The sequence below is a fragment of the Marmota monax genome, unplaced genomic scaffold, assembly GCF_021218885.2.
Source record: "Marmota monax isolate L192 unplaced genomic scaffold, Marmota_monax_Labrador192_F-V1.1 WCK01_AAM20220418_F8-fsc00019, whole genome shotgun sequence".
Lineage (NCBI taxonomy): Eukaryota > Metazoa > Chordata > Mammalia > Rodentia > Sciuridae > Marmota > Marmota monax.
Window position 1 is genome coordinate 2,490,318 of NW_026695242.1, and position 27,057 is coordinate 2,517,374.

General features: G+C 43.0%; 1 protein-coding gene across 17 annotated transcripts in view; it reads left to right on the forward strand.

Annotated features, from left to right (window-relative positions):
- The window catches only part of Kcnma1 (potassium calcium-activated channel subfamily M alpha 1), a 715,498-nt gene that overhangs the window by 500,752 nt on the left and 187,689 nt on the right, over positions 1 to 27,057 (forward strand). For all 17 annotated transcript variants that reach the window (XM_058577957.1, XM_058577958.1, XM_058577961.1 and 14 more), the window contains exons 10-14: positions 5,434 to 5,544; positions 6,946 to 7,051; positions 8,787 to 8,869; positions 12,324 to 12,393; positions 18,925 to 19,080. In XM_058577957.1, coding sequence (XP_058433940.1) covers positions 5,434 to 5,544; positions 6,946 to 7,051; positions 8,787 to 8,869; positions 12,324 to 12,393; positions 18,925 to 19,080 — 526 coding nt within the window. The remainder of the gene's footprint in view (positions 1 to 5,433; positions 5,545 to 6,945; positions 7,052 to 8,786; positions 8,870 to 12,323; positions 12,394 to 18,924; positions 19,081 to 27,057) is intronic.

Below are 27,057 nucleotides of genomic sequence, written 5' to 3' on the forward strand. Positions count from 1 at the left end.
ATGTGGGGAGAGTAAACAGGGAAATCAATTAGGAAGCGATGGTGGATGTCTAGACAAGATAAAACGATGGCGTGAACTAGGGCGGGGGCAGAGAACTGGAGATCTGAGGGAGGATTCACCAGGGCTGCTGGCTATAGCCCCTCCGACTCTTCATTTTATGGAATTTGGTTCATGGTCACAAAGCCTGGCTGTGCACTCTCCGGGTTCCTGTCCCAGGGTCATTTCCACAGCACTGGCTGATTCCTCTCTTTAGAAGACATCAAAAGAGGGGGTCAATCTTGGTTTGATACCTACCTTGCTCCAAATGGCTGGGTCTAAGTTTCCCCATCGAGCAAACAAGGCATATTTTTCAAAGGCATTCTGACATTAAGATACACCTGATAATGTGAGAGGGGACCGATCGGTATCACACTGTCATTGTTCACGTTTTCAAAGCTAGTGGCTCTAAAAACCACTACCTGATGCTTTTTAAAAATCTGTCAATTTCCATTTAAAATTGAACTAAACTCATCCTCACTGGATCTCTGGGTGCCTTATTCATAGGCACATTCCCTTCTGGTAGCTGCCCCTCCTGTCCTATGTGCACCCTAGGAGACCTCTGTGGAACTGAGTGAAACATGGGCATTCCAGCTTTCTGGCCCATCACCAAGGAGGGAGCAGAATGGCTGAGGAGGATGTAAGGGGCTGCATTCCTGATACTTAATAATGGGAGATGCACTGCACTGTATATTTAATGCAGATGTGCCCAGGAAATAGGCAGGTGGTAATTTTCTGGTGATATGTCCAGTCAAATATCCTTTTTCTTACAACATCACATTCAACCACATGATACCATGGCTATTCCCTGACCCACCAGTGTTTCCAACTCCTGACTAACCCAAACCAAGTACTTCTTAACGGATCATTAACTCCTTTCCAGAAAATGCCATCTGCCTCAATTTTGGCATTTAAGATTCTTCCTTGTGTATCTGAGATGGATCTTTTAAGTCTATCATTAATAATTTATGCTACCTTTTCCCAAGAAATATTTCCTCACAGAACTAAACAAACCTTTAAAAGCCAAAAAAAAAAAAAATCATCAGATCAAACACAGTTATTATTTTAAGTCTATTGGCCATCTTCAAAAACCGAGTGCTCAGGCCCCATAGAAATCAGTCTTGAAGATTGCCAGAGGGCTGAAAAAGTTTACATCCAGAGCCACAGATGGGAGCAACTTTAGATAACTTCAGAGCTTAACTTGTCTAAATATTCCCCATTGTAAATGACTCATATATGATTCCTGGAGTGGTGAGAACATCCTAAACTAGACATGATGCACAATTGTCTCAAATAGATATTTACACTACTTTGTAGACCCTTGGTTCACCAAAATGTATTAATGAATTTAAAATTTGGTGTAGACCTGACCAGTAGGATTTATGATTTCTGTATAGTTCAAACTTTGCTGTCTTGAACTCTCTGTCCTAACTGACCACATGCAGCCAGAATCTCTAATGATATTGTTTTAAGTGAGGTTCATCTCTGTATCCCCCACCCAATCTCACCAAACATCTCCTCTGAACCATTGAGGGCCCCTGGGACATGCACTCACCATGAATCCAGAAGAACCTCTTATTGGCCCAGTCCTCCCTGTCCTGCAGGAGCTGAAATAGCCACAGCCTTCCCTTACCACCTCCCTCTTAGAATTAGAGTCAGAGACCTGGACTGCATCCTGGGAAAGTCACTTTTACTTTCTGTGGGGTGTCAGGCATAAGACTTAAGGAGACTCAGGTATGGAGAGGTCCTTTGAAAAGCTGCAGATAGTAGGAACACACATTTTTTTGAGGATTAGGTGAGACTGTAAGGGGCACAAAACACTTTATTTCTGCCACACACTGAGGCAAAAGATGTCACTTGACTCCTGCCATTTTAAAATGCCTACAATGTGCAAGCCCTTTGCTAGGCCCTTACCTGCATCGTCTCTTTAAATCAATTCTTGGGCTAACCTCATGAATTATGTGCTAGCTCCAGCTCCTCAAAAGACTCTGTCTTGTGAGCTGTAAAATGCAAAACTGATCCCTTGTCCAAAACAAGTTATTTAGTGCCAGATATCAGAGTCTTAATCTCATTTGGTAAATTTGCTGGTGTCATAGAACCCAACAGAGATCGTTTTGGTTAGGGATCTTTTTGGCCTTCTTCAAATCATGTCATAAGAGTAATCATCACTGCTTCTATGGAGGGCACAACCTGCTCTCAGTCTTACAATATTTTCAATCATATTTTGAATAATCAAGGATACCATAAATTTTGCATCTCTTCTCCCTGTAGTACTATCCTTCCCCAAGCTCCTGCCCCCAGAATTTTCAAATGCGGAAAATATTTCTGGAAAATAAATTTTCCCTGTTCACCATCCATCCTTGTGCTCCTTCAGGGCCTCTGGTGCTTCTGCAGACACAGGCTGGCGGGGGCAGATCCTCCAATGCGGATGCTGGGTCACCGAGTCGGTGTCTTCCCATTCATCAATTCTAACTGCATTCAAACATTTTCAATATGCGAGCTCCTTGATAACTTCCACTGTATGGAAAACAAAATGGAGGAAATGATTATTGGCATGAAAGGGGGAGGCCATAAATCTTCAAATCAGATACAGGACAGATTGGAACAATATGGGTTCTTCAAGGTTGCCATGATAATGTACCTAATAACTCTCCCTGGGCAAAAAAAAAAAAAAGGCAATCTGCTTTCAATCAATCTCACTTTTTTTTTCCCTGAGCAAAAATACCAATTATGTTGAAGGAAGATTTTTTTTTTCCTTTTTGATAAGGACTCTTCTCTACCCCAGAAATCATGCTGTAGCTAAAAGATATATATTTTCAATTGTCTAGAATGGTATTGGACAGCTAGCACCAAATGAAAAAAAAGTCAATCTCTTTTTTTCTCCTCTCTCTTGCCAGCATTTGTCTACTTCTTAAGAGAAGTGAAAGCTAATTAAGGGCTTAAGGGATAATATTGATTGCATTGGAATATATTTTATAAGTACCCGGCACATTTTCAAGTAAGAGAACCCTGACTTTTTCTAAGACTGAATAAATCAGCCAGCTGAGCCTTTGATTGGAAGGTGAGGGGGCAGCTCATCTCCTCCTCTGCCACTTCACACACGTCTCTCCTAGGCATGGATCATTTCTGAAGAGGAAGAAGCATTTCTGACAGATGTTCATTCACTTCTTTGTGTACAGGATAGGAAGGATAAATGTCTGGGCATTTCCTCAGACCTATCATTGATTTGAGTCTGGCTTTGAATAATAACCAGACATATGCTTGTATGAAACTTTTAACTTCACAGTGCCTGGTGCAGGAGGCTGATGGGGTGGTGTTAACCTCTCATCTTCCTCACACACTGAACAGGAATAAGGAATTTACCCTGGATGCCGTGCATCCTTGGTAGCAGGGCAGGGATTCCTGTCTGGCTTGCTTTCTCATAGAAATGGCAGCCTCAGCTATGGGGATGGATACCGATAGTCAGATTTATGGTGGCCTTGTACTTAATCTTGGACATCTGCAGGCAGAAAGCGTTAGCATGGCACCAAGAAAACCTATTACCATTTGTGCAGAGGTGAGTAAAGAGGGGAATCCTGTTTCTCAGTCACTTTCTCAGCATACCTAGTGAATTCACAATTGGAAATCTTATTCAGAACATGCACATTCAGGGGTAGCCTGTTTTGTCATAGTCAAGAAACACTGTAAGATATGACATAATAAAAATGTATATAATCTAAGTCTTTATGTTATATCTTCTTATATATGTTATATTTCACAGCCTTATAGTAAGGAGGGGGTCAGGGATGGAATTTGGATGAGTTGCCAAGGGATCTCCCCTAATCTAGCAGGTACCGGCTAGAGGGCAAAGTGATCTTGTTAAGTTGTTTCTTCTGAAGGAGCTCAATGACACTCTTCCCTCCCCCTTGATGGCCACTGCTCACCTGATCGCTAAGTGCACCACCGTAACAATAACAGTCCATAATGGTGATATTATTAACTGCGTCGTGCATATTATTGATTTACTCTTTGTTCTGCATCATTATCCATTCACCAATGAGTTTACTGCATTATTCTCACATACTTAGTCAAGCACCAAATTACCACAAAAGGGCAGGCTCTTGTAATGGCAGCTAATGGAACATCACATAAGCCATCATCGCTGCCTCCCATTATGAGCTGCCTCCAGCCAATGAGCATGCTGCCTTATTGCAATGTGCACAGAGCAATTATGAAGTACAAAGGACCTGACCATTCTAAATCTTACCCAGGAAATTGCCTCGCTATGTGTTTACCACCTGCCCTCTTCGGAAAGCACAGCTAGAGATCCTGCCCCCGTCACTGTCAGCTTGAGGGGCACAGGGACAGGATGAGTGGACCCCCTTGCAACTGCACATTCAGGCCCTGGCTTTTGGTCTTAGAGCTAACTCTAGCATCAAAGTGCTTATTCTGGCTTGGGCATCAAATGACAAAAACAAGTGGGCATGGGAAAGCCTGGTGCCAAGGTCAGATTGGTCCAGGAGCCCAAGAGATATTGCAGGAACTGTTGTCACTACAGCTCTGGAGAGGGTGTCATCTCTTCAGAAAGAGCCACTATTTCTGGAAACAGAAGTCCAAACCACCCTAGGATAAGGCAAGCATTCCAGCCTCATTCCTTCCTGGCTTTCCCCTATCTTATGGTCAAATTCCTTTGGCTCACTTGGAAGTCCCAAGCACCCCAAGGAGGTGGTCCTCTGGGACAGGCAGCCAGCGGGTGATCAGCGATTCCTTAAGCATCCCATCCCCATTTAGCCCTGAGTAATGCTCACTTACTGTAAAGTGTTACATGCCCCCATTGTCGGAGAAGTTATGGTGGAAAAATGCAAAATTTCCTTTTTACTGCTTATGGCCAGCCGAGCCTATAACGTGTCAAGCCGCACATTAGCCACCCTGATAAAAGTCCGCTTTCTTACACACAAAATCATCGTTTCAGCAAGATTTGTTATCTCATTACCTGATAAGCTCTATGTCATAAACCAAGACTCATACGGTAAATCTCCCGGGAGGACGCTTTGTGGGCAGAAAGGGAGAGATATGAATCTGCAAGGGACTTGATAATGCAGCATTTAAGCGCAAGCATAATGTCACTTATTGTTAAATGCATAAAACTACTTGGCCAAACGGTTAGGCTTTTAATAGGATTTTGTGCGGCATCAGGTGAGAAGCCCATATGCCTTTTCTGTCTCGAAGTCTCTGAGCACCTGCTAGTACTGCTGCTTTGCCACACAGCCCTTCGGGGACGGGTGCTGGGCTTTACGAGGTGGAGGGAGGAGGTGAACCTTCCCCACAGCTGCTACGCTTGCTCTGCCTTGCCAGGGCGTTGGGGGGAGGGGTCATCGTCCCAGGCCTGGCCTGATCTAACTAGCCTCTCCTGTTCAGGCACATTGTGGTCTGTGGACACATCACTCTGGAAAGTGTTTCCAACTTCCTGAAGGACTTTTTGCACAAGGATCGGGACGATGTCAACGTGGAGATCGTCTTTCTTCACAAGTAAGAGCCTGCTGCTGTCCCCAGACCCTCCAACCACTGTGTGCTCCTCCCTGAGTGCCTGAGGTGGGGAAGGGGACAGTTGGTGATCAGGCAGAATTCACTAAGTCATGATGACCCTGCAGGCCTCCTCGCAGAGCACTATAGTCAATGGAGAAGGAAGCAGCAGTCTTGGCCAATGAGAGTAGGGCCTGCCTAGGAGACACTATTTAGTGAGAACCTATTATGTGCCAGCAACTGTGCTAAGTCAACATTTGCCTAACATTTAAATACTAGAGAGTGGGTATTGTTCAGCTCTGCAGAATTAAATGAATAAATAGGCCAAACACTTTTTAAATCATTGTCCTTCAATGGGAAAGGTACCTTTATGGCTCAGCACTCAGAAGTGTGATATGTAGGGTATGTGAATCAAGAATAGTCCTGGGGGTAAATCAAGTCTGTCTGTGGCTGCTCAGAGGTGACACTTATTTGATCTGGGTTTTGGGGTATTAGAAATCCATGAGGCAGAGAAGCAGAGGAAGGGCTCCAGTGCAGGGTGACTTGGCTAAGTGAAGCGGTGGCTAATCTCTCACTCTGTTAGTTAGGGTTCTCCAGAGATTCAGTAGACAGAGATGGAGATAGAGTTCTCTATATCTACCTATAACTCTATCTACCTATAACTACACACACGTGTCTGTTTATATAGAGAGAGATTTATGAGATATATTAGCTCCCTTGATTGTGGAGGCTGAGAAGTCCCACACTTTGCCATCTGCAAATGGGAGACCGAGATGGGGGTGTGATTCCACTTGAGTCTGAGGGTCTGAGAACCTGGGAAGCCAATGCTATCAATCATAGTCTGAGGGCAGGAGAAGATGAGATGAGACGTCCCAAGGCAAGCTGCCAGGGAGGAAACAAAAGGGACAGGTTCCTCCTCCCTCTCCCTTTTTGTTGTACTCAGACCCTCAGTGGACTGGGTGATGCCCACTTACCAAGAAGGGTAATCTACTTTCCCGAGTTCGCTTATTCGAATTCTAACCACATTGAGAAACACCTTCGTGATCACACTGGGCAACTTGCTGTGGTGGCCCAATCAGGTTGACATGAAATTAGCCGTCACATTGATTTCACAACCAGTTCTCCACTCATAAAAGAGAGGCCCGATTCATGCCAAACCAAAAGGTCACAGCCTTTGTAAAGGCCAAAAGCCTTGCTGTTTTACCTGGGTACTGGATTTGGTTTGCCCTGGGGCTGGGCTTTTACTTTTTTTAAGAGTGATCTTTTTATTTATAAGAAAAGAGGTTCCTTTAAAGGTCAGAGCCTCTCTCCAGGTCTCCCTATGGGCACTTAAGAGAAGGGAGGTATGGAGGCTGAGATCCTGGGTCCATGATAACCAATGGCTGTTTCTTTTCTCTCCCTGTGCAGCATTTCCCCTAACCTGGAGCTTGAAGCTCTATTCAAACGACATTTTACTCAGGTGGAATTTTATCAGGGTTCAGTCCTCAATCCGCATGATCTTGCAAGAGTCAAGGTAAGGAGGAAGAGGTGACTTCTGCTTTGTTCCATCTTAGAGTGCAGGGGAGTCAGACTTCAGTCAGGGGATGTGCCTCCAGGATGGCCAGTGGTCATCTCCTAAACACTGACTGAGATAAGTTAGACTAGACACTACCAACCTTGAAATCACGCTTCCACTGGCCCCAGGACCTCAGCTGCTGGCACATGGTAGGCCATCTATAGGTGCTCCATGCTTGGACTACTCTTAACATGAAACTTATTTTGCTGGTTCCCTCAATATAAAAGAAAGTAGACCAGTCGTTCAGACTCAAGAGTCTTATAGTCAACAAAATAATCCTTAATTCCTACCTTGATTACTTAAATTGGATTCAAGATAGCTCCAACATCTATTGTTTACATAGAAACATTAGGGTAAGGTATAAAGTAAAATTGTATGAAGTCATAAAACATCTTGAGCTTCCTTTCCCCCACCATTGCAAGATACAAAACTAAACTTGCAGGTATCTGACATCACTTGATAATGGGAAAATCATTTTTTCTAGAATCTACTATTAGACTTTTCTCATAAAATATACCGGAGGGTAGGACAGGAAGGGGACATACCAAAATGGCATCTGCTACTTTATTCATTTAATATTGATTTTGTAAACATGGTCAATATTTGCATGCCAGTGGGGGTACATTAATAATGGGAATCTACTGAAGTCTAAAGGCTAACTGTGGGCGCCACATACTTGTGTAAATTATATAATTGACAATCATGAATAATCCAAAAGGATTTGTGTAAATTCTTTAGATTATTAAAGAAATGTAGAGAAAATTTGTGACATACCATGGAGGAAACCATGTCCTTCCACCAAATGCAGGAATGGTAGTAAGTACAGCATACCAAGTGTGACAGATTGTAGGCCCGAGCCAGCATGAGAATGAGTATACTAACCTGGGCCAGTTAATTTTAATATTAACCAGACATGACCCAAGTTAAGGCTCATGTGAAATCTTACGAGAACAGAGAAAATAGTTATTGTTCATGGACCTAATTTAAATGCAAGCAATTATTAGCACATCAAACTCAGGGTTCCCTCTAAGGAACAAACCCCTCTTGGCTTATGTTTACATAAGTCAGTAGGTTGTATTTTGAGTTCATCTGTAATGAATTATTTCATATAATAGGTTTGTTGTCTTTTGACTATCTGAATACTAATGAGTACCAAACAATACGGAGTTGTTGTCTAATTGAGGGCTCTGATTTCTTCTTACACATAGATAATGATGATGTGGGATGGGTTATATGAAGGTCTTTGAAGTCTAAATTTCTGAATCCCAAACTACTCTTGTTAACTTGGTCACCCAGAAGAAGGGGGTTAGCCCACCAACCTTGATTTCCAGGCTGGAAAAATTAGGATGATGGCACACACAATTGAGAAAGGAGATGTAGAGGGGATTGAAAGGCTTACTTAATTGTATTTAAAGAAATCTGGAAGTCCTACGTGAAAGTGGCTATGCCAAATGACATGTGTAATTACCAAGGTACATTCTGTACCCACCAACCTCGACAAGATGAAATGTTTATAATGTAACGAGAACTTGCAACCTACACTTTTGACAAATGCTATAATCTCTCACAATTTTTATTTTCTGCCCTTGCAAAACACCAGTTTCCCTAAGAACTGTCAACAGAGAGAGAGACTGCAGTTGAGCATGGCTATTTATATGTTTGTGTTCTGTGATTTTTCCTTTTGGTGTCTCAGATAGAGTCAGCAGATGCGTGTCTCATCCTTGCCAACAAGTACTGTGCTGACCCAGATGCAGAAGATGCCTCCAACATCATGAGGTAACTTGGGGTGGGTGGGGGATGCTGGGGAAGGCTTTAGGTTTGGCCCTCTGAGGCCCACGTGCAGCCCTTTTGGGTCTGCAGAGGACAGTATCTGTGAGACCGTCCCCCTTTCCCCAATAAGTCATTCCACAGAGGCCTGATGGGGAGCTGAGGCCATGGTGGGGAGCAAAGTAATGGAGCCCAGGGCACCACCAGGAAGCTCAGCCTTAACAGATGGTATCTCTGGGGCTCTCAGATGGTCTTGGGTTTGAGATTTCTTGAGACAAAACTAAAAAGAAAAGATAAATTTAGAAGAGTGCAGGTCTGGATAAACGTACCATATATCCAAGGGGAAGTGAACCCCAGATGTCTTTACTGGAGACAGATTTGCCCCCCAGGGGACATTTTGCAATGTCTGGAGATGATTTAAGTTGAGGATGGTCTTTCTGGTATCTGGTGGATAGATGCCAGGAATCCTATTAATCCTCCTACAATGCTCAGGCAACCCCTATACAGAGAATTATCCAGTCCAAAATGTCAGTAGCACTGAGGTTGAGAAGCCCGCAAAGCTGGAGCTTTGCTGGCTCATCTATAGCAAGTTTAGCATCACCCCAACAAGGAGGTTATCAACTAAGAACTTGTTTGAACCAGTTGCCCAAAATTTGTGTTCCTCACTGAGAGCTTTTTCAATGAATTTAGTTTTAGTACTAATAGGAAGCTCTGAGATAATGTTCTACAGAGTATTTCTCCTTTCCTCTCCTCTCCTCTCCTTTTCTTTCTTTCTTTCTGTCTTTTTTCTTTTCTTTTTTTAAAAAAATTTTAACACAGCATCTTCTTGGGGAGATCTTTTGGGACAACTCCTCCCAGTGCCTTTTCTAAACATGAGATAGGCCCATCTAGAGCTCATTCCTGCTCCAGCTCCACCTTGTTCTTCTCTCTTTGCAGAAGAAAATTTGTCCTGTTTTTCTTCTTTCCATAGACTTGCAGTTATATTCCATGGTTATGAAATGACTAAAAAGCCCAGACATTTTGTTCCAGGTAGTTAAAGCCCTTTTGGAATTTGTCTCCTCTCTAGCATAAATTGTAGATGAGTTAAGTTGGGAGGGAATAATCAAGAGAATCTTCTGGAGAGAGGATGAACTCAGAGAAAACACTTCACCGCCCTGTATCCCCAGGAACCCTGGCTTAATTGTGAACAGCCATCCTCTGATCCAGACAAAGGCTTCCCTCTCCCTGCAGCTTGTGTTACTGTCCTGGGAATTTACCTGAAGGTGAAGGTTGGGAAGTTGCCTTTGTGTCATTCCAATGCTCACATCTCCTTTGTCTTTGCTTTTAATCAGTGGCCCCAAGTGACATGAGCATTCCCATCAGTGGTGTGGAGGAATTCCTCTGGTCCATGTGGGATGAGCAGGTCCTGCCCACAGCATCTGTTCCCTGTGTCTGGCAGGCAGCATCTGGCGGGATCTTCTCTTCCCACTCACTTTTCTTTGGCAGTGCACTTGATGCAGTCTGTCTAAGGAAGTTCATGCATGAACTCAGGCCAGGCTGCAGAGAGGGTGGAGTAGGGAGAAGCTTCACACACTTTTTCTGTCATTTTAAGTGACAAAAACATAGCCTTAGAAGAGCTGGGCTTTATCATCTTTCAAATTTACAACAATTAAAAAAAAAAAAAACACTTAAGGTTTTGATCCCTCAGAAAAGTCTGGGGCTGGCCCACATTTTTCCCCCCTAAAGATGAATAATTGACATGAAAAGTAGCTTGAGATGGGCATTTCTCTTCATTGCAAAATTCAGTTTAAACCCTGATGGGGATCAAGTTAAAATAAACATAGGTAGGTTCCAGGGTGATTGGCAGGATGCCGAAGTGGTCATCCTCATGGACAAAGGTAGTATCAGAATTGTGACTAATCCATCCAGGGACCTGTACCAGAACCAAGGCCTGGGTAGCAAAAGGAAATGAGAAGCTCAGGGTTAAAAATGGGCTCCGTTTTTCTCTTATTTGTATAATCCTCCTCCCTCCTTAGTTTAATGAGACCAATCTGCCCCTTTTGAAATTAAAATGTCAAAGAGCCATTTGAAATGAGCTAATGCAGAAAACTGGCTGATGCCATGAACTGCCCCGCGAAGGCTGACAGAGGCTCAAAGTCCTTGAGTTATATGCTGGGGCCCGACACAACACTTTTTCAAAAATAAAATGAAATCCTTCAAGTGCAAAAAGCCCAGGGTGGATTTGTGCAAGGAGAGGCTTTCACATGATCCATTCCCTAAATTCACAAGTTACAGCTTTTCAGATAGAGTGACTCACAGGCTGCCTTCTCTCCATCTTTGCACAAAAAGGGCTGAAGTGGAGGGGAGCGCTGCTTGGTGGGAAGTTTGTGGGGGTGGGCATGATGGGGGCACTTGTATTTCTGATTAGGCTTAGAAGGTAGGCCTTTCTGTGTAATTCCATTCTTTAGCCTTCCTTGTCACATAAGGAAATGTACAATGTCACTCCTGACAGGGTCGATAATGACAAAAACCATAACTTACACGTGGAGAGAGCTTTTAATGATTTCAAAGCATTTTCACATCTGGTCTCCCATTTGCTACTCATACCAAGCCTGTGAAGTAAATAAAGCAGGTACTGTTGCCCCCAGTATCCAGATGAGGAAACAGGAACAGAGAGCCCAGGGATTTCCTGAAGGTCACCCAGTTCATTAGTACAATAGCTGTGACTGGGGGCCAGGTGTTTCCATTCATCTGCGCCCTGCTCCTCCCTTTTCAGCATTGTGATTGACAGGAACAGGAGTGCCAGTGAGGGTTGGGCAGTGGTTAATGCCCAATATAGACTGAGGGAAATGGGAGGGAATTTTTGGCCAGATTGTGACCTCCACCAGGTGCTGGCACTTATCTCTGACCAGTGTTCAAGTCATCATTGAGACTCTATTAGCTTTGGAAGGCTGAGTCCTTGCTCTTAAGAGACTTGTTTAGAAATCATGTGCATGAGTGTGGCCAAGTATGTGTGACAATTAGAACCATTTGTCAGGCAGCTTGTGCGATTTGTCATTGTTGTCTCAAGTTGTTAACTTGAGCAGATTGTCCCCAGGCTGGTCCCTGGGGTGGGAGATTGCAGAGCTCCAGAGGCACCATGATTTGAACTTGCTTTTGATGTCTATGTCAGCAGTGACCCTGGTCCCAAAGCCCCTGCCATCAGCCCACACAGGCTCGCATGCCATCACTGAGCCATCGAAGGGTTCCCTCGTATTTTTCATGCCCAAGATACATACTGTAGCTGTCTTGCGATTTCCATTTCAAACCACCCAGAGGTAGTGGTGGGAGCATAGTTTAACCTGCCCTAGTACCTGCAGCCTCCTGGATGGCGCAGGCTGCTGGTCCTACCTTGGACCCCACTTGGAGATAATCAAATGCATCTTCCCAGCAGCCTCCATGGGGGTGACAGGCCCTGCCTCAGCTTTTGTTCTCTCTTTTTCAGAGTAATCTCCATAAAGAACTACCACCCGAAGATCAGAATCATCACTCAGATGCTGCAGTATCACAACAAGGTATTACATTGAGAGCCGTCGAGGCCTGAAGCCACATATTGGGGTCCAGTTCCAGTCTCTCTGCCTCACCATACAGATACACATGCACACACACACACACGTATGTATGTGCATAGATGTATTCATCGTGCCACACAAAAGCCTGTGTAAAAGATGTAATGTGAAGGTTAAAAAAGCAAAGGGATATTTCTTCAGAATAAGCAACGTGTTGGCAGTGGGTCTCTGGAAGGAAGCTCCTTATGTACTCAGGAAGCATCTATTGAACTGCTTGGCCCAGAAATGTGGATGTATTTTTAGATCCCATCCACACCTAATTCCTAACCACTTCATTTCTATGTATGGCAGTCATTTCTTCAGTCAGTATTTATCGATACCTACCTTACAATCAGCACTCTGCTTTATGCCCAGAAGAATATCAGTGAGGGAGAAGCCCTGTTTTGTACCCCAAGATTTAGCACTTAATGTCATAGGCAAGTGTTGGGACTTCATTGAGGCCAGGGGAATTTAAAGAAGCCTAAAGAACTCGGGTGGAGGAAGAAACCCATGACATTCTCAAATCCATAATGTGAATTTGCAGAGTTAGTTCAAAGACTGAACAGAGAGTTGGCTACCCACAGACTGAACATAAAGGAATGAATGTTCCTGGTAACTTCAAGTAGGGGTGGATTGGAACAGCAAACATCCACTGGGGTCAGTTTGTTTCCCTCTGATTACTTCCCAATTTGCCCGAGCTGAGAGCCTCTCCTCCTTCACCCAGGCTGTCAGTGAACTCCCCGGAAGACAGCTTTGGGGGAGGGAAGGTGACATCTTGCTCTATTTGATATAGCACCACTTATCTCCTTAATGAAGCTTCAAAGCTGGAGGCTGCTCAGTACCTGGGGCCAGGTGTCCTGTCTGAACAGAAATAACTCCCTGCTGAGTTCTGAGGGCAAGAGTGGCCCATCTTATAGGCCATATTCCTACAAAATAGACAGGCATGTGACTCACAGAAAACCCATTCTGCCAAATGCACCAGCACCATGCCATTATTTCTTAATTGCTGGCAAGTGCTGGCCCATTTTGTTGTGTGGAGGCCCATCAGAGGCCATTGTGAAATGGAGCCTGCTGTCGGTGACTGGCCCACTGCTCAGAACTGCTGCCCGATGCCAAGCATTGCCCAGCCCTCAGCAGGTGGCCCTGTTGCAGAAGGTGTCACTCTCCAGCCAGAGGGTTGGGTGCTGGGCACCCAAGGTCACATTCATTCTCCTGTTTGTCTCTGGAAAACTCAAGGGCACTGAAGAGATACAGTCTGAGGATATTGGTAACTCACAGTTGTCAATCTAGAGCAGTTTTTTGGTTTTTTTGTTTGTTTGTTTGTTTATTTGTTTTTTGATGGCAGCCCCTGTAGGTGGAGGTGAATTTTTTTAGTGAGACTGTGATTGGTGACAGCTCTTGCCATAAGGAATGCTCCTTCTTTCATTTGCGATTTGAAATTTCATTTAGTGTGGGAGTGCTTTAAGAAGTTGTTTAGATTTTTGGCTGAATTTAGATTGAATAGGAAAATTAATGTTGTATGTTTCGAAAGAAATGTCAGTTCCCTTTTCTTCTCTTTCCAATGGTGCTGATGTAGCATCTTGGAGAAATCAAGGAAGATTTCAGTTATATAGTTCTTGTCAAATTGAAAGCAGCTCAACTGGCCTAAGATCCAGGCAATACCTGGTCAGTAATCACATGATCATAGTAACCTGAGCATCTTCAATAAACCTCTCCACTGCAGTTATCCAGGAACAATGATGAATACATCAGCAGACCCACTATTTGCTTAAAAATCATTTTCTTTGGAACCATTTCAGTATATTTGGGTTTCAGGATTAGGCAAAATCAGTTACAGAGTCCTGTAAGATTAGTAAGGACATAAGAGGAGGAGGGACTTTGGCACAGGGTATTTTTCCTCCATTATTTCATTTTTCCTCTTGAAGAAGGACTGAAAAGTCCACTTGTCATTTTCTGCCATCTCATTCCTGTAGGATTCCAAATAGACATCCTTCACTCTGCTTCACAGTTGGCCTGACATGCTTCTACCTGCCCTTTTACCATGTTTTTCTTCCTCTTCTCTTTCAATATTTTTTTTCCTTTTCTCTTGGTACCTTCTCTGCACCCATCCAAGGCACCCATAGATCTCTACCTATTGAAACTTGCTTTCAGAGAAGATCTGATATACGTGTGAAAACTCATGTCACTATCTACATATTCCAAGGGGTAGTTGATTCCATAATTGGACATCAGGCTTGGAATATAAAGAATGTCAATCCCTTATGAGGTAATGATGGTTATATTCTAGAGCTACAGGGAAGGAGGGAAACGGCCTACTTTGTCTCCATATAAAACTGGCCCTGAGTTTGTCATCATAATAATTGCAGACATTTGTGTCCCATTTAATGATTTTAAAAGAGCTTTGACATCCATTATCTCATTTAGTCCTCATTGTACCATCTGTGCATTGTAGCATCCCAGGGTAACTTCAGACCAGGGGGTCTAAGCTCTGTCATAGGCAAAGCAACTCTGGTGGGCACAAATCATGGTCACTGGGCAGTCAGAGAGCTAGGAGACAGAATAGCCAACTGCCATCTTCTCTTAAATGGAGTCGCAGCCCAGTGAATCAAACTGTGGTTCCTGAGTGTGGGCTTGTAAAACAGCTGGTGCTCTCCCAACTGGGTCTCTTCAGTATATCTAGGTTCCATGGAGAGATACTTTCAATCTGGCCATTTCTGAAAGAGAAGAAAGATATGACATCTTCTGATTTAAGCATCAATGGCTTGAAGCTCTTCAAGGAAAGGATAGTTTATGATGTCTTGGAAAAGTGTCACTCCTAATGTCTTACCTTATTAATATATTTCTTATTTTCCCAGTGAATTATAGAGCCTTTGTCTCTGTCCTGGAAACCAAGTCCCAGTGGCCCAATGCAGATGCAGGCTCTTTAAGCTATCTCCCTATCAACCCTTCTGCTTGGGCAGTAGTTGTATTAGTCATCGTTCTGTCACTAATAAACACTGAATGTGCTAGTCAACATTTTGTCACCATGATCAAAATACCTGACAAGAACAACTTGAAGGAGGAAAGGTTTATTTTGGCTCACAGTTTCAGATGTTCAGTCTATGGTCAGCCAGTTCCATTGCTCCGGGCCTGAGATGAGGCAGTGTATCATGGCTGAAGGAGGCGAAGGAGAGCTGCTCACATTATGGTATCCAGGAAGCAGAGTGAGGGAGGAGCCAGAGGGAAAGATATAATTTCCAAGGGCATGTCTTCAGTGACCCACCTCCTCCAGCCATGCCCCACATCCATTCAAGTTGGGATGGATGAATTAGGTCACAACACACATAATCTAATCATTCACCTCTAAATATTCCTTCATGAATACAGGAGGTTTTGGAGGACACCTCACATTCAAACCAAAACACCTGACACAATTTACAAAGAGACAAGTTCTACTAGCTCACTGTTTGGGAGGGTTTAGTTTGTGTTCATTTAATCCTGTTCCTTTGAGCCTGTAGGACAGGATAACATGTCACGATGGGAGCATGTTGTGGAGCAGGAAGCAAAATGGGAGGAGACCCTGGGTACCGAATTCCCTTCAATAGCACATCCCCGATGACCTAAGGCCTATAGGTAGGCCCCTGCCTCCCAGAGGTTTTCTCACCTCATGGGATCCAAGCTTCTAACACATGGACCATTGGGAGACACTTGAGATCCAAACGATAGCAGCAAGGTAGTTTCCTCTTCTTTGGCATTCTGTCTTTCCTTGTGGTACTCCCCCATGATTGAATGTATAGTAAGAGATGGAACTGGGACTGGAATTCATCTTTCCTCATTACCCAGGACAGCTGATAGGCCTTAGGTCATTGGGGATGTGCTGTTGACGGGAATGCGGTACCCCAGGTCTCCTCCCATAAGAATGAAGTGCAATCCAGCAGCAGAAACGGGGGAAGGTTCTGGTTGTGCTGGACCTGCTATTTCTCTTCTCCAGATTAGAGAGGATTCTCCTCAAGACTCCTGTGGATTGATGCTAGCATTTGCACACACCCAGATTCCCTCAAATGAAAGAAGGCAAAGTTTCCAGAAACAAAGAGTTTGCATTCCTGGGTCAAAATCCTCTCTTTGCTTCATGCGCACAGATTTACCTCCCGGCCATTGGCACATTAGCTTCACTTCCTGTCCCATGACTGGTGAAAATATGAAGACCAAGAAAGGAGGCTATGGAATCCTGAAACAAGCTTGACTTTCCTGTGTAATAACACATAAAATATGTCCGAAGAACTCAAATCAGATGGGGCATGAGGGGCCAAGAGTGAAATGCCCGGGTTCATACCCTGGATGATACATGAGGATATGAGGGACTTTCTGGTTTTGCTTGTTTGTTTGAAGATGGTATGGAGTGGTGTCTCTGTAGGGCTGGGACCACCCAAATATCCTGTCACAAACAAGTTCATTACTTATATATAATTTCTTTTCATTCCTCTCAGATGATGTTACTGAAAATGAGCATTTCTCCACTTAAAATTAACGCATTCTCTACAATGCCAGAGAAGTAAAGGGGAAAAGTTTGCATTGTTTAGTCAAAGAAGACTAGGGAGAGGAATGGAATAAAGGGTAGGGTTCATTGTTGGAATTAAGTGTTTGATGTGGGGAAGGTCCCTTGGTACTCCACTTGACAGACATCACCATCTGCTATGGCCCCCACACACGACTATTTTAACAATGCTCTCATTGGGGGTAATACTGCCATCTCTCCCAGCAGTAACCACTGCTGGCTTAGGACTCAAAAGATTGTCACCAGAGTGGATTTTGCAAGAAGGAATTTCATATGTGTGGTGTTTTTGAAAGCAGAACATGGAGCCCTTAGCCTTGCTCTTTCTTTCTACGATGGAGTCTTGCATCCTTCTATTACAACTGGATGGGAAGCCTCCTTGTGTTTGTTGATGCACAGAGAGAAGTAATTTCAGAGCCTTAGAATCTTGGCATGTGCAGGAACTTAGAAGGACTCTCTGACCCAACCTCCCATGGAAATTAAGAGTTCTTTCTGTAGAGACTTGAGAAATTTACCAAGTCTTAGGAAAAAAGACCCTGTGTTTTTCAAGGTAGACTTCTCCATTTATTGGACAAATTACACCCTTTAAAAGTTTCTTTATGAAACAAGCCAAAAAAACTGTTTCCTTGTAATATATACCAGTCAGTCCTAATTCTAGCTCCTGGAAAAAACCTAATCTCAACGTGATAGCACCTGAGGCATTCAGATGGCACTGCCCTGCCTCCACGAGGGCATGGCCCTTCTTTAGACCTGAGGTTTCTGGCTCTGTTCACTGTTCCTCAAAAGAATTTTCCAGATCACTTATCTCCTCTTGTCTTTGTCATTTTTCTCTGGAAGTCATTCAGCTGATCATTTCTCCCATTTTATATATGACTATTAAAAAACTGGGTCAGGTTCTCTGGAACTAGTCTGACCCATTCACAACAGAATGATATGTTCATTTCCCTTACTCTGGAAACCATTTCTAGAAAGCAAACATTGGCTTTTTCTGTAATGTGTCACATGGCCTCTATTTGAGGTTTTAGTTACCCATACACTTAAATTTTGCATTGTGTGTGTGTGTGTGTGTGTGTGTGTGTGTGTGTTTCTCTCAGGTCTGCTGCCAAGTTAGGTCTTCTCATTTTGAATTTATATAATTGATTTTTTGGAACCTAAATGCCGTATTTGACATTAAGCTTTGTTAAATTTTTTTCGGTTTGGTGTTTTGTTGATTTTTTTTCCAACTCTGGAGGATTTTTTTTTTCTTTCTTTCTTTTTTTTCCATTCATTGTATTATCCAAGACTCTCTGCTTCTTACCACTTGAAAAATAATTACATGAATGTGCCACTGGATCTGACCTAATTGTTGAACAGGACCAGTTTGTCTGCAAGAGTTTGTAGGACATCTACACTATGATTTACCTGATGATCCAGGGTAGTGGTTCTCCAAGTGTGGGCCTAGCCTCCCGCAAGTCAGATATGCAAATTTTCAGCTCCACCCCAGATCTACTGAATCAAAAACCCAAGGGGGTGGGCCAAGATTTTTACAGACCCTGCTGTTGATTCTACTGCCCACTCAAGTTCAGTAGTCACTGATGTAGAGTATTGGGAAGATTTGCAAAAACAGAAATCAGTCTTGTGGTCCATTTGAGGAGCCACTTTATGAACAACCTAGCCAGATATCCTAGTGATGAGGGCCTATGTGTCTGTGATAAGAGAAAATTCCCCTGGGCTCTATTTGGATAAATGACAAACCAGAGGGAAGGATTTTTTTTCCTTCTTCTGGATGCAGAAGTGATATTGAAAAGAGACTGAAGTCCAATGAGCAGAAGTTTTGAACAAAACACCAAACATCAGACCGGAGCAAGGGAAAGGAAGAACAAGTCCGGATGACCCTGAGTCCTTGGGCAGTGCTGCATTTCCCAGAAGAGACTGAACAATTGAATATGTAACAAAGTGAGGTCTCATACCTGTTTTTGTTTCCACAGGCCCATCTGCTAAACATCCCTAGCTGGAATTGGAAAGAGGGCGATGACGCAATCTGTCTCGCGGAGCTGAAGTTGGGTTTCATAGCCCAGAGCTGCCTGGCTCAAGGCCTCTCCACGATGCTCGCCAATCTCTTCTCCATGAGGTCATTCATAAAGGTAACGTCTTGTCTTATTAGAGCACATTAGCCCAGGATTCCATTTGTCGTGGGGTTGAGTAGAGAGCACAGCTTAAACTCAAAACAGATCGACGGGCTTTAACCACTTTGGTTAAGGAGAAATTCCTTGTTACGGATTTGGGCAAGGGGCCAGCTCTTTTCAAAATTATGTTTTTATTTTTATTTGGCACATCCACGGCCATTAAATGATTGTTCAAAGCACAATCCTCTCTTTTTTTAGATAAACCACATGTTTATCTATCAACAAAGCCTCCGCTGTTAAAACAAAAATATGATTTATATACATTCCATATGGCACCAGAGCGCCTAAAGAAAAGAATTATCATTTTCCTCTTTTATATCAAGTGGCTGGTGGACCTCTCACTGTGCGGATAAATGCAGACCATGTGTTTGTGCTGCAGCCCAAACCCCAACAACATAATTCATTTATTTATTTCTGCACAATCAAGGCGGCCGGCAAGGCTGACATGCCATGGCTATTTGAATGGATAATGAACTGGGTCCTTTACAAGGGATAGGGGCAGTCTGGATGTGTTCATCTCCTTGCCCTTTGGTACCCCATGGAAATGACTAGGCAGCCATTTCGCAGTCTCCAAAGTGGCCACTACCTGCTGGCCCCTGCTCAGGAGAGAAGAGAAAGAACCAGTTCTGTTCTCACAGGCCATGTCAGATCAGGGGTGGCTTCCAGGGCATAGAATTTTAGAAGGCTCCTGGAGTGTGGAGGAACAGTCATGCCAGTCCTTGTCCTTGGGCTGTTCTTAGCTTAGACAGTCAGAGTGGCCAACCACTGTGGTCTGCATTTCTTATTTGGTACTGGTGGCAATTAGCTCCAGACCTGGGTTTACATTCTTCTTCCTGTTGTACCACAAGCAGAATTAACACTGGTCAAGGCGAGAAATGAATGAGATCCTGCCAAGGGAGTCAAAAACTCTGAAGTCAAAGGTTTGATCCTTTTGTTGTTTTGACTGCTCTGTACACTGCCAATGAGGTATTGGAAGACTTGAGGGAAAAAACTGCTACACCAAGATGGTTGGGGACATGAGGAGGCAGGTGTGTTGGTGCTCACCCTGGGCACCTACAAGGTGTGAAACTTAGAGCAGGGTTTTTTCCTGGGTCTTTACCCTTCACACCCACCTAATTGTAAAGGGGATTATTTATATAGATAGTTAGCTTTGCTCTCCTAAAAGAATAATTCATGTTGAAGTCCCTTCGATCACATTAGCCATATTCATAGTAACTGATACGTTGATTTAAAACCTCTTTCTCCTATGCTTATTCTGTGCCCCCCCAAAAAACCTTTTGGTTTTTGATCAACAGAACTCTGAGCTCAGACTCCACTTACAAATGAGGACATCATATTCCTTTAAATGTCATCTTTAATCCAGGCTGTTGTTGTCCTGCATGGACGAAACCGAATGCAGGCGTACGAACCTCAGCAGCAGGAAGGTCTGTGTGGCTGTGTTTAGAGACAGGTCCCAAAGCCAGATGCAGCTGTGTGTCCCAGGACTCTACCCAATGCAGGGAGCCCAGACCCAGGATAAAGGACTGTCACCAAGAGAATTCTGGCTCTTTCAACCAAGCTCTGGTGGTTTTCTTCCAGCAGGGGATTGCTCATGGGACCAAGCACGTGGTCCAAGCAGCTGGGCTCTGCTTCCTCATGTTGATGTGACATGGGCCTTGGCAGGGCCCCACCACAGATGGGGCCACTTGACATGCGTATGTTTTGATTTTGTGGTGCCTGCATGGTAACTAGAGCTGCCTGTCAAGAAAATTAATAAAGTAGATGTGACGCTGATTCTTCAGTGCTATTACAGCAGGGAGAACTCCTGCCCAACTTTCCTCAGGACCCTCACATGGGCCTCACCTCTAAAGCCAAGGACGTCCCCTCCAGCTCTGCTAATCCCATTGCCAAGTTCCTATTTAGGAAGAGCCTGTGGGAAAGGCTGGACCGGGCCCTTGTGTAACTGAAAACACATTTCCCTCCCAGGGTTATGTTACTACATTATTTCTGTCCAGGGCCAACTCCCCCATGTTTGGAAGTAGCTCTCGAATATGGCCTTTTGACATTGTAGTGGTCATTGTGTTGGAATTTGCTAAGGTGCATGACCTGCAGATAACCAGGCTTCCCTTCATTTTTTTTTTCATCCAGAAGAAGGACAACCTCATTCATTACTCCCCATTTTATATTGTCATTGTCCCGATCCTTATCTCTTTTAGGTCATGGCAAACACCATAAATGTTATTCTCTTAGGCAAGTTGTAGGTATCATCTCTTATTCCAGAGATCACAAAGCCCTCACTACTTTTGGTTGGGGATGGGGGCAGGTGGTAAAGGAAATCTATAAATGGATGATTGTTTACAGAAATCACTTCCTTCCCAATGGCCCTATATCCTATGGTGGAGAATTCAACAGCACTTCCGTAGGGACAGCCAGACCTATTAGTGAGGGCTAGAAGGGAGCAGTTTGGGCAGCACTTGATCCTTTGGGAACACTTAGTATTTCTGGAAGCCAAAGGTAAAGTGTGAGCTCACTTTCTTCCTTGCCCTGGGCAGGTAGTATCTGTTTCTTAACTCCGCAGAATATATTGTACTCTTCTCTTTCTTTCCAAGAAGGAGAAAGTAAGATGGTAACAGCACAGGTATATCACATGGAGAAGCACACAGACTGTCCTGGGCTTTTTAAATATACATACAGCCAAACAGCCAACTTCAAGTGAGGGTGATAGACTTGAACAAAAGAAAGACTCCTGTCATATAGGCCCAGCCTAGAGGTGTCAAGGACAGAGGGAACACTTATCCCCACCCACCAATGTCATACTCAAAGATGCTAACCCAAGGGCCCCAAGTCATTGCTCCCTAACACCTAGCTCTCATTTGGATTCATTATCTCTGAACTGATTTAAGTAGAATTGAGATATATATATATATATATATATATATATATATATATATATATATATATTACTTTTTTATTAGAATTGATATATATTTTTAAACACTTCTTCAGGAGTAGTGAATTCTTTAAGTTTTCTAACAACGGTTAAAGATTTTATAAATTTGGCTATTCATCCTTAATTTAGGCCATTTAAACCTCAATGCAAGCCCTTTACAGTTTCTGATATGCTGGGATTTACAAATCCATGTTAACCTTGTATCTAATACCTTTAGGAAACAGAAGCCCATGTTGCCACTGAAGCCTTGCAGCTCAGTAGCTGTTGTTAGTGACAGGCTAAGCATTTTGTTCAATAGGTCTTGTTGTCACCCTTGAGTTCCTTTAAGGACAGCAGGCAAATACCCTAGTGCCTGTGACTTATCTACAAATGCATTATCAACCAGGCCTGGGACATCCTGTTTCTTTACCACTATCTGATCTCTGTCCACTGGCTTGTCAGGTTCCAGGGAGAGTCTTCTGTAAAGACCAGGGCAATGGAGTTACTCAGCCTTTCTGTCACCACCTCCTCCCTGAATCCATGGCCACTCTTACCTTCTCCTTGTCTTCCTCACTTGGATGCAATTTAAGATCCACTGATTTTTAGCTTTTGATTTTTAGTCTTATTTTGCAAACTTAACTTTCTCTTTAACAAATATGGGGGTTCAAATTGGGGCTCCTGCCATTTTTATGAATTGTGCTATTATTCTTACTAAGATTAGTTCTTAACTAGGACATGATAAGTTGTGTGTGTGTGTGTGTGTGTGTGTGTAACTCAGTAAGAGCAATTAGTTCTTAAAATTGTTTTTCACTCTGCACTAAAACTTCTAATTTAGCACATTTAAATAATTCTCAGAATTGCCAACTATTTTAACTCTCCTAATCTATCATTTAATACATGTACACACAGGTACACACCCAACCTGGAATATGGTATGTACTCCTTAATTATCTCCTTGTTCAATAAGTCCATTATGAGAATGGAGAAAATATGTGATGTGTTTCTTATCTTTTCAACTTATTCCACAAGATTTCAAATTTGTAGGTGAAATGTTAGATTTTTCTTTCACCTTTCTACTTCTGAATGACGAAGTACTAGGGAAGTCCACCCCATGTTACTGAGATTGTAGATTGGCTGAAGGGGCATGGCTGGATGCATAAACCATTTGTTCATTTTTGCTGTTACTTTATTGAGATAAATTTGGGGCAATATATAGTCTTAGCACTAATCATAACCAAGGGGACCATTTTAGTAACTTCAGTTCGGGCTATATTTACACATATGAGTGTTGTACATATACATGTATAAAAATAATCTAGTTTAGGAGCCAAAAATATAAAACAAAAAATTTTAATAATTGTCAATGTACACTGAATTTTTTTTGAGAGAGAGAGAGAGAATTTTTTTAATATTTATTTTTTAGTTTTCGGTGGACACAACATCTTTATTTTATTTTTATGTGGTGCTGAGGATTGAACCCCTGTGTCCCATGCATGTCAGGCGAGCACACTACCACTTGAGCCACGTCCCCAGCCCCTGAATTTTTAACTTTGTGCAATACCAAATTCTACATATACATTATTTCATTTAATTCTCATAATGACCCTACCCAAATGGGACACTATTATTACCCTCACTTTACAGTGGCACACACTTGTGAATTAAAAGAACTGTGCAATATAGCTTGGAACTGGCAAATTAAGGTGTTCAAACTCAAGCAAACTATTTCAGGTGTGTCCTTGAATATAATACTAAGAGGACATAAATGATAAGAGGAATTTTCAACAAGTGCCATCATCTTAGACCAAAACTTATGAGCTTTCTGGAGTTCACCAACAGAGATTTCGTGGGCAGCACCCTCAGGGGTAGGAGGCATGGATAAGCTTCAGGAAACTTGTTCTGATGAGGATGTGAGGGCACATGTTTGCACAGCCCCATCCTGTGGGTCTTGTTCACCCTTCTTTCCAGCCACCTCTGTAAGGGAAGAGGTCACTGCCTCAAGATAGGTGATGGGTTATCTTAGGCTGGACTGAGACAGGATAAGGAATGAATGAGACTCCCAAGAAGGGATTAGCTTTACACATGGCTGTATTCAGCAGGTGAAATTAAGTGGAGTCTAAACCAAGTGTGTCTGAAGCTGGGGATGGCTTAGGTCACTGCTCCTGGGATACAGTAAGTGCATTAGGGTTTTCTAGAGAAGCAAAAATGCATAGAGTGTGCTTGTGCTGACATGCATATACAGCCATGTGCCACACAGAGGCATTCAATGACAAGCTGTCTATGTGATAATAATCTCATAAGATTATATTGTCTAGTGATATCATAACCATATTTGTGTATGTACACCTAATCACCTATTGACTCATTTGTCAGAATGTGTCACCCTTGTTGAACTTGTTGAACAAAGTATGACTTTATGTGCGTGCACACACACACATACACGCATATACATATATCTATTTTTATCTATGTATCTATGTACATATATTTTAGCTATCTATAATTAAGAGAGGGAGATATTGATTATAAAGAATTGGCTTATGGTATGAAGGTTAAGTCACAAACTCCACAGACTGGAGACCCTGGAGAGCTAATAATACAAGGTTGGTCTGACTCTAATGGAGAGTCAGGAGAGTTGATGGTACAAGTTTCAGTCCAGATCTGAAGGCAGGAGACTCATGCCCCAGTTCAAGGCAGTGTAAAGCAGAGCCAAATTCCTCCTTTCTCCTTCTTTCTGCTGGATTTATGTCTCTATCAGATTGCATGAGGCCCATCCACATTGGAGAGGTGATCTGCATCACCCAATCTGCCAATTCGAATGCTAATCTCATCCAGAAACATTCTCACAGACACACCCAGAATAATGTTTAACCAAATATCTGGGCATCTCATGACCTAGTCAAGTGAACACATAAAATTTACCTTCACAGCAAGCAGTGCTTGTTATCTGGTGAGGGTAAGTTCTGTGGACCAGGTTGGGAAAGGCATCCCAGAAGAAGAGCTCAGAGAGCTCAAATCTCTGTTAGGCCAGAACTGCAATTGATAAGGCTGGGATGGAGATGGCTCTTCATTTCCAGGAAGGAATAATGATGGTACAAGATTAGAGGGTTAGATGGTAAAAGTTGGTAGGATGTGAGTTGTTGCTTGACCACTAGCCACGGACAGTGTCACCCAAACCATGAATGGCATCATATCAATGGACTTCTACACATATTCCTCACTAGTAGTAAGCAGCTTCCAATACAAGAATACTCACTTGGGAATCTCAATTATTCTAATAACTTTTTGATACATAACAACTGATACCTCTATTCAGAACCTAGCACCATCTATTCAACTGCTGCTCAATATCTTCATTTGAATGTCCCATATCTTCTCAGACATAACATATCCATATCTTCCATTTCACTCTTTGCTACTAGCATTGCCTCCCTTTCCCATTGCTCAAACTAAAAACTTTTGAGTCATCCTTGATGCTCCGGTCCTCTGAGCACTACATTAAATTCAGCAGGAAATCTTCTTGGTTCAACATGCAAGCTATGCCAGAATCTGAGCATGTCCCATCAACTTCACTGTAGCTGCTAGATCCAAACCACCAGCTGTCTCTGAGACTGTCACCTCAGCCTTCCCAATGCTCTGCCCTCACCCCCTCCCTCCAGTAAAGCATCCAGAACAAATTTCTCAAGCATGAATCAGATTCTTTCATACCTCTGCATAAGTCTCTCCATTGTTGTCCCACCTCACCAAAATAAAGTCCTTACTGGGTCCTAAGCATCAGGTTCCTTTGACCTTGACCTAGATGACCACCTGTCCTGAGGGCTCTCCTGCTCCTCCTGTCAATCACAGTTCATTTGACTGGTCTAGGTGCTGTGGTTCCTTCTGACTGTCATGTTGTTTTCCTAAGTAGCTGTTTGGCTTTCCCCTGACAAAACCTTTTTGTCCTTGTGTAAGTTTAATTTCCGAGTGAGATCATTTTTTTTAAAAAAGAGATTCCATTTTTAAAAGAGATTCATGAAAAGATATAATACATACATACATATATATACACACATATATATGTATGTATATATTATATACATTATCAGTATCCCCAGGAACCCCCTGTTGTTTTATGTTAGGTGACAGAATCTGTTGTTTCTGGATTATCTTGGGGAAAGTTGATATTTCCACCATATCGAGTCCCTCCATTTTATGAAGAAGGTTTACCATTTATTGAGGAACACTATGATACAAGAGATTTCCTGGAAAATACAAGAAGATCAAGAAAAAAGGTGACTAAGCTTATAAAGATTTCTGAAGCTTCTGGGTGTCTCTTAGACAATAGATGGCCTACTTCCCCATATTCTTTAGGAAGGCTGTAGATGCTCTTGGCTTCCTGAGGTGATTAAGGCTCTGTGTGGAAACAATTTCCAAATTGCGTTTTAGAAATCGGCATCACCTCCATATCCCATACATGTGCATTCTCATATACACCCCTGGTGACACCCATGGCATTCTTGTTTATTGCCCCTTTTCCATGAGGCAGCTGAAGCATTGTGAAGCCAGGAGCTACTTGCTAAAGCCTCAGTACATAGAACAACAGCAGACTCCTAGGAGGAACTCCGTGTTTGTTGAATAAATGAGTGAAGAACCGCCTTAGCCTAGGCGGGCTAGCCCCATGGCGAGGACAGCTGGGTGGGGTCAGCACCAGCAAGAACTTTCGATTTGGTAAGATTCTGGTTCCGAAGATTTCTTCCTTTGCTACTGTATGTAGTTCTATTGCCAAATTAAGGAGCTTTGACTCAATGTAGAAACTTGAAAGCAAAGCTTTATAATCTTTGGCAAGGCTTTCATGGTGGCTTGTTAGATTTGGGTATAAACCATTTTGACTGCCAGAAAATCCAGTCAGTGTGTTGTTTAAATTCACAAATCAAAATAAACACCCATGAATTGAAATGAATTTGCTAAACCTCAGTATCCCATTTAGGTCACCGAGCACCCTCTTTTCTTCCTCCTTGAAACTCTGCAGATCAGAGACTGTGACACAG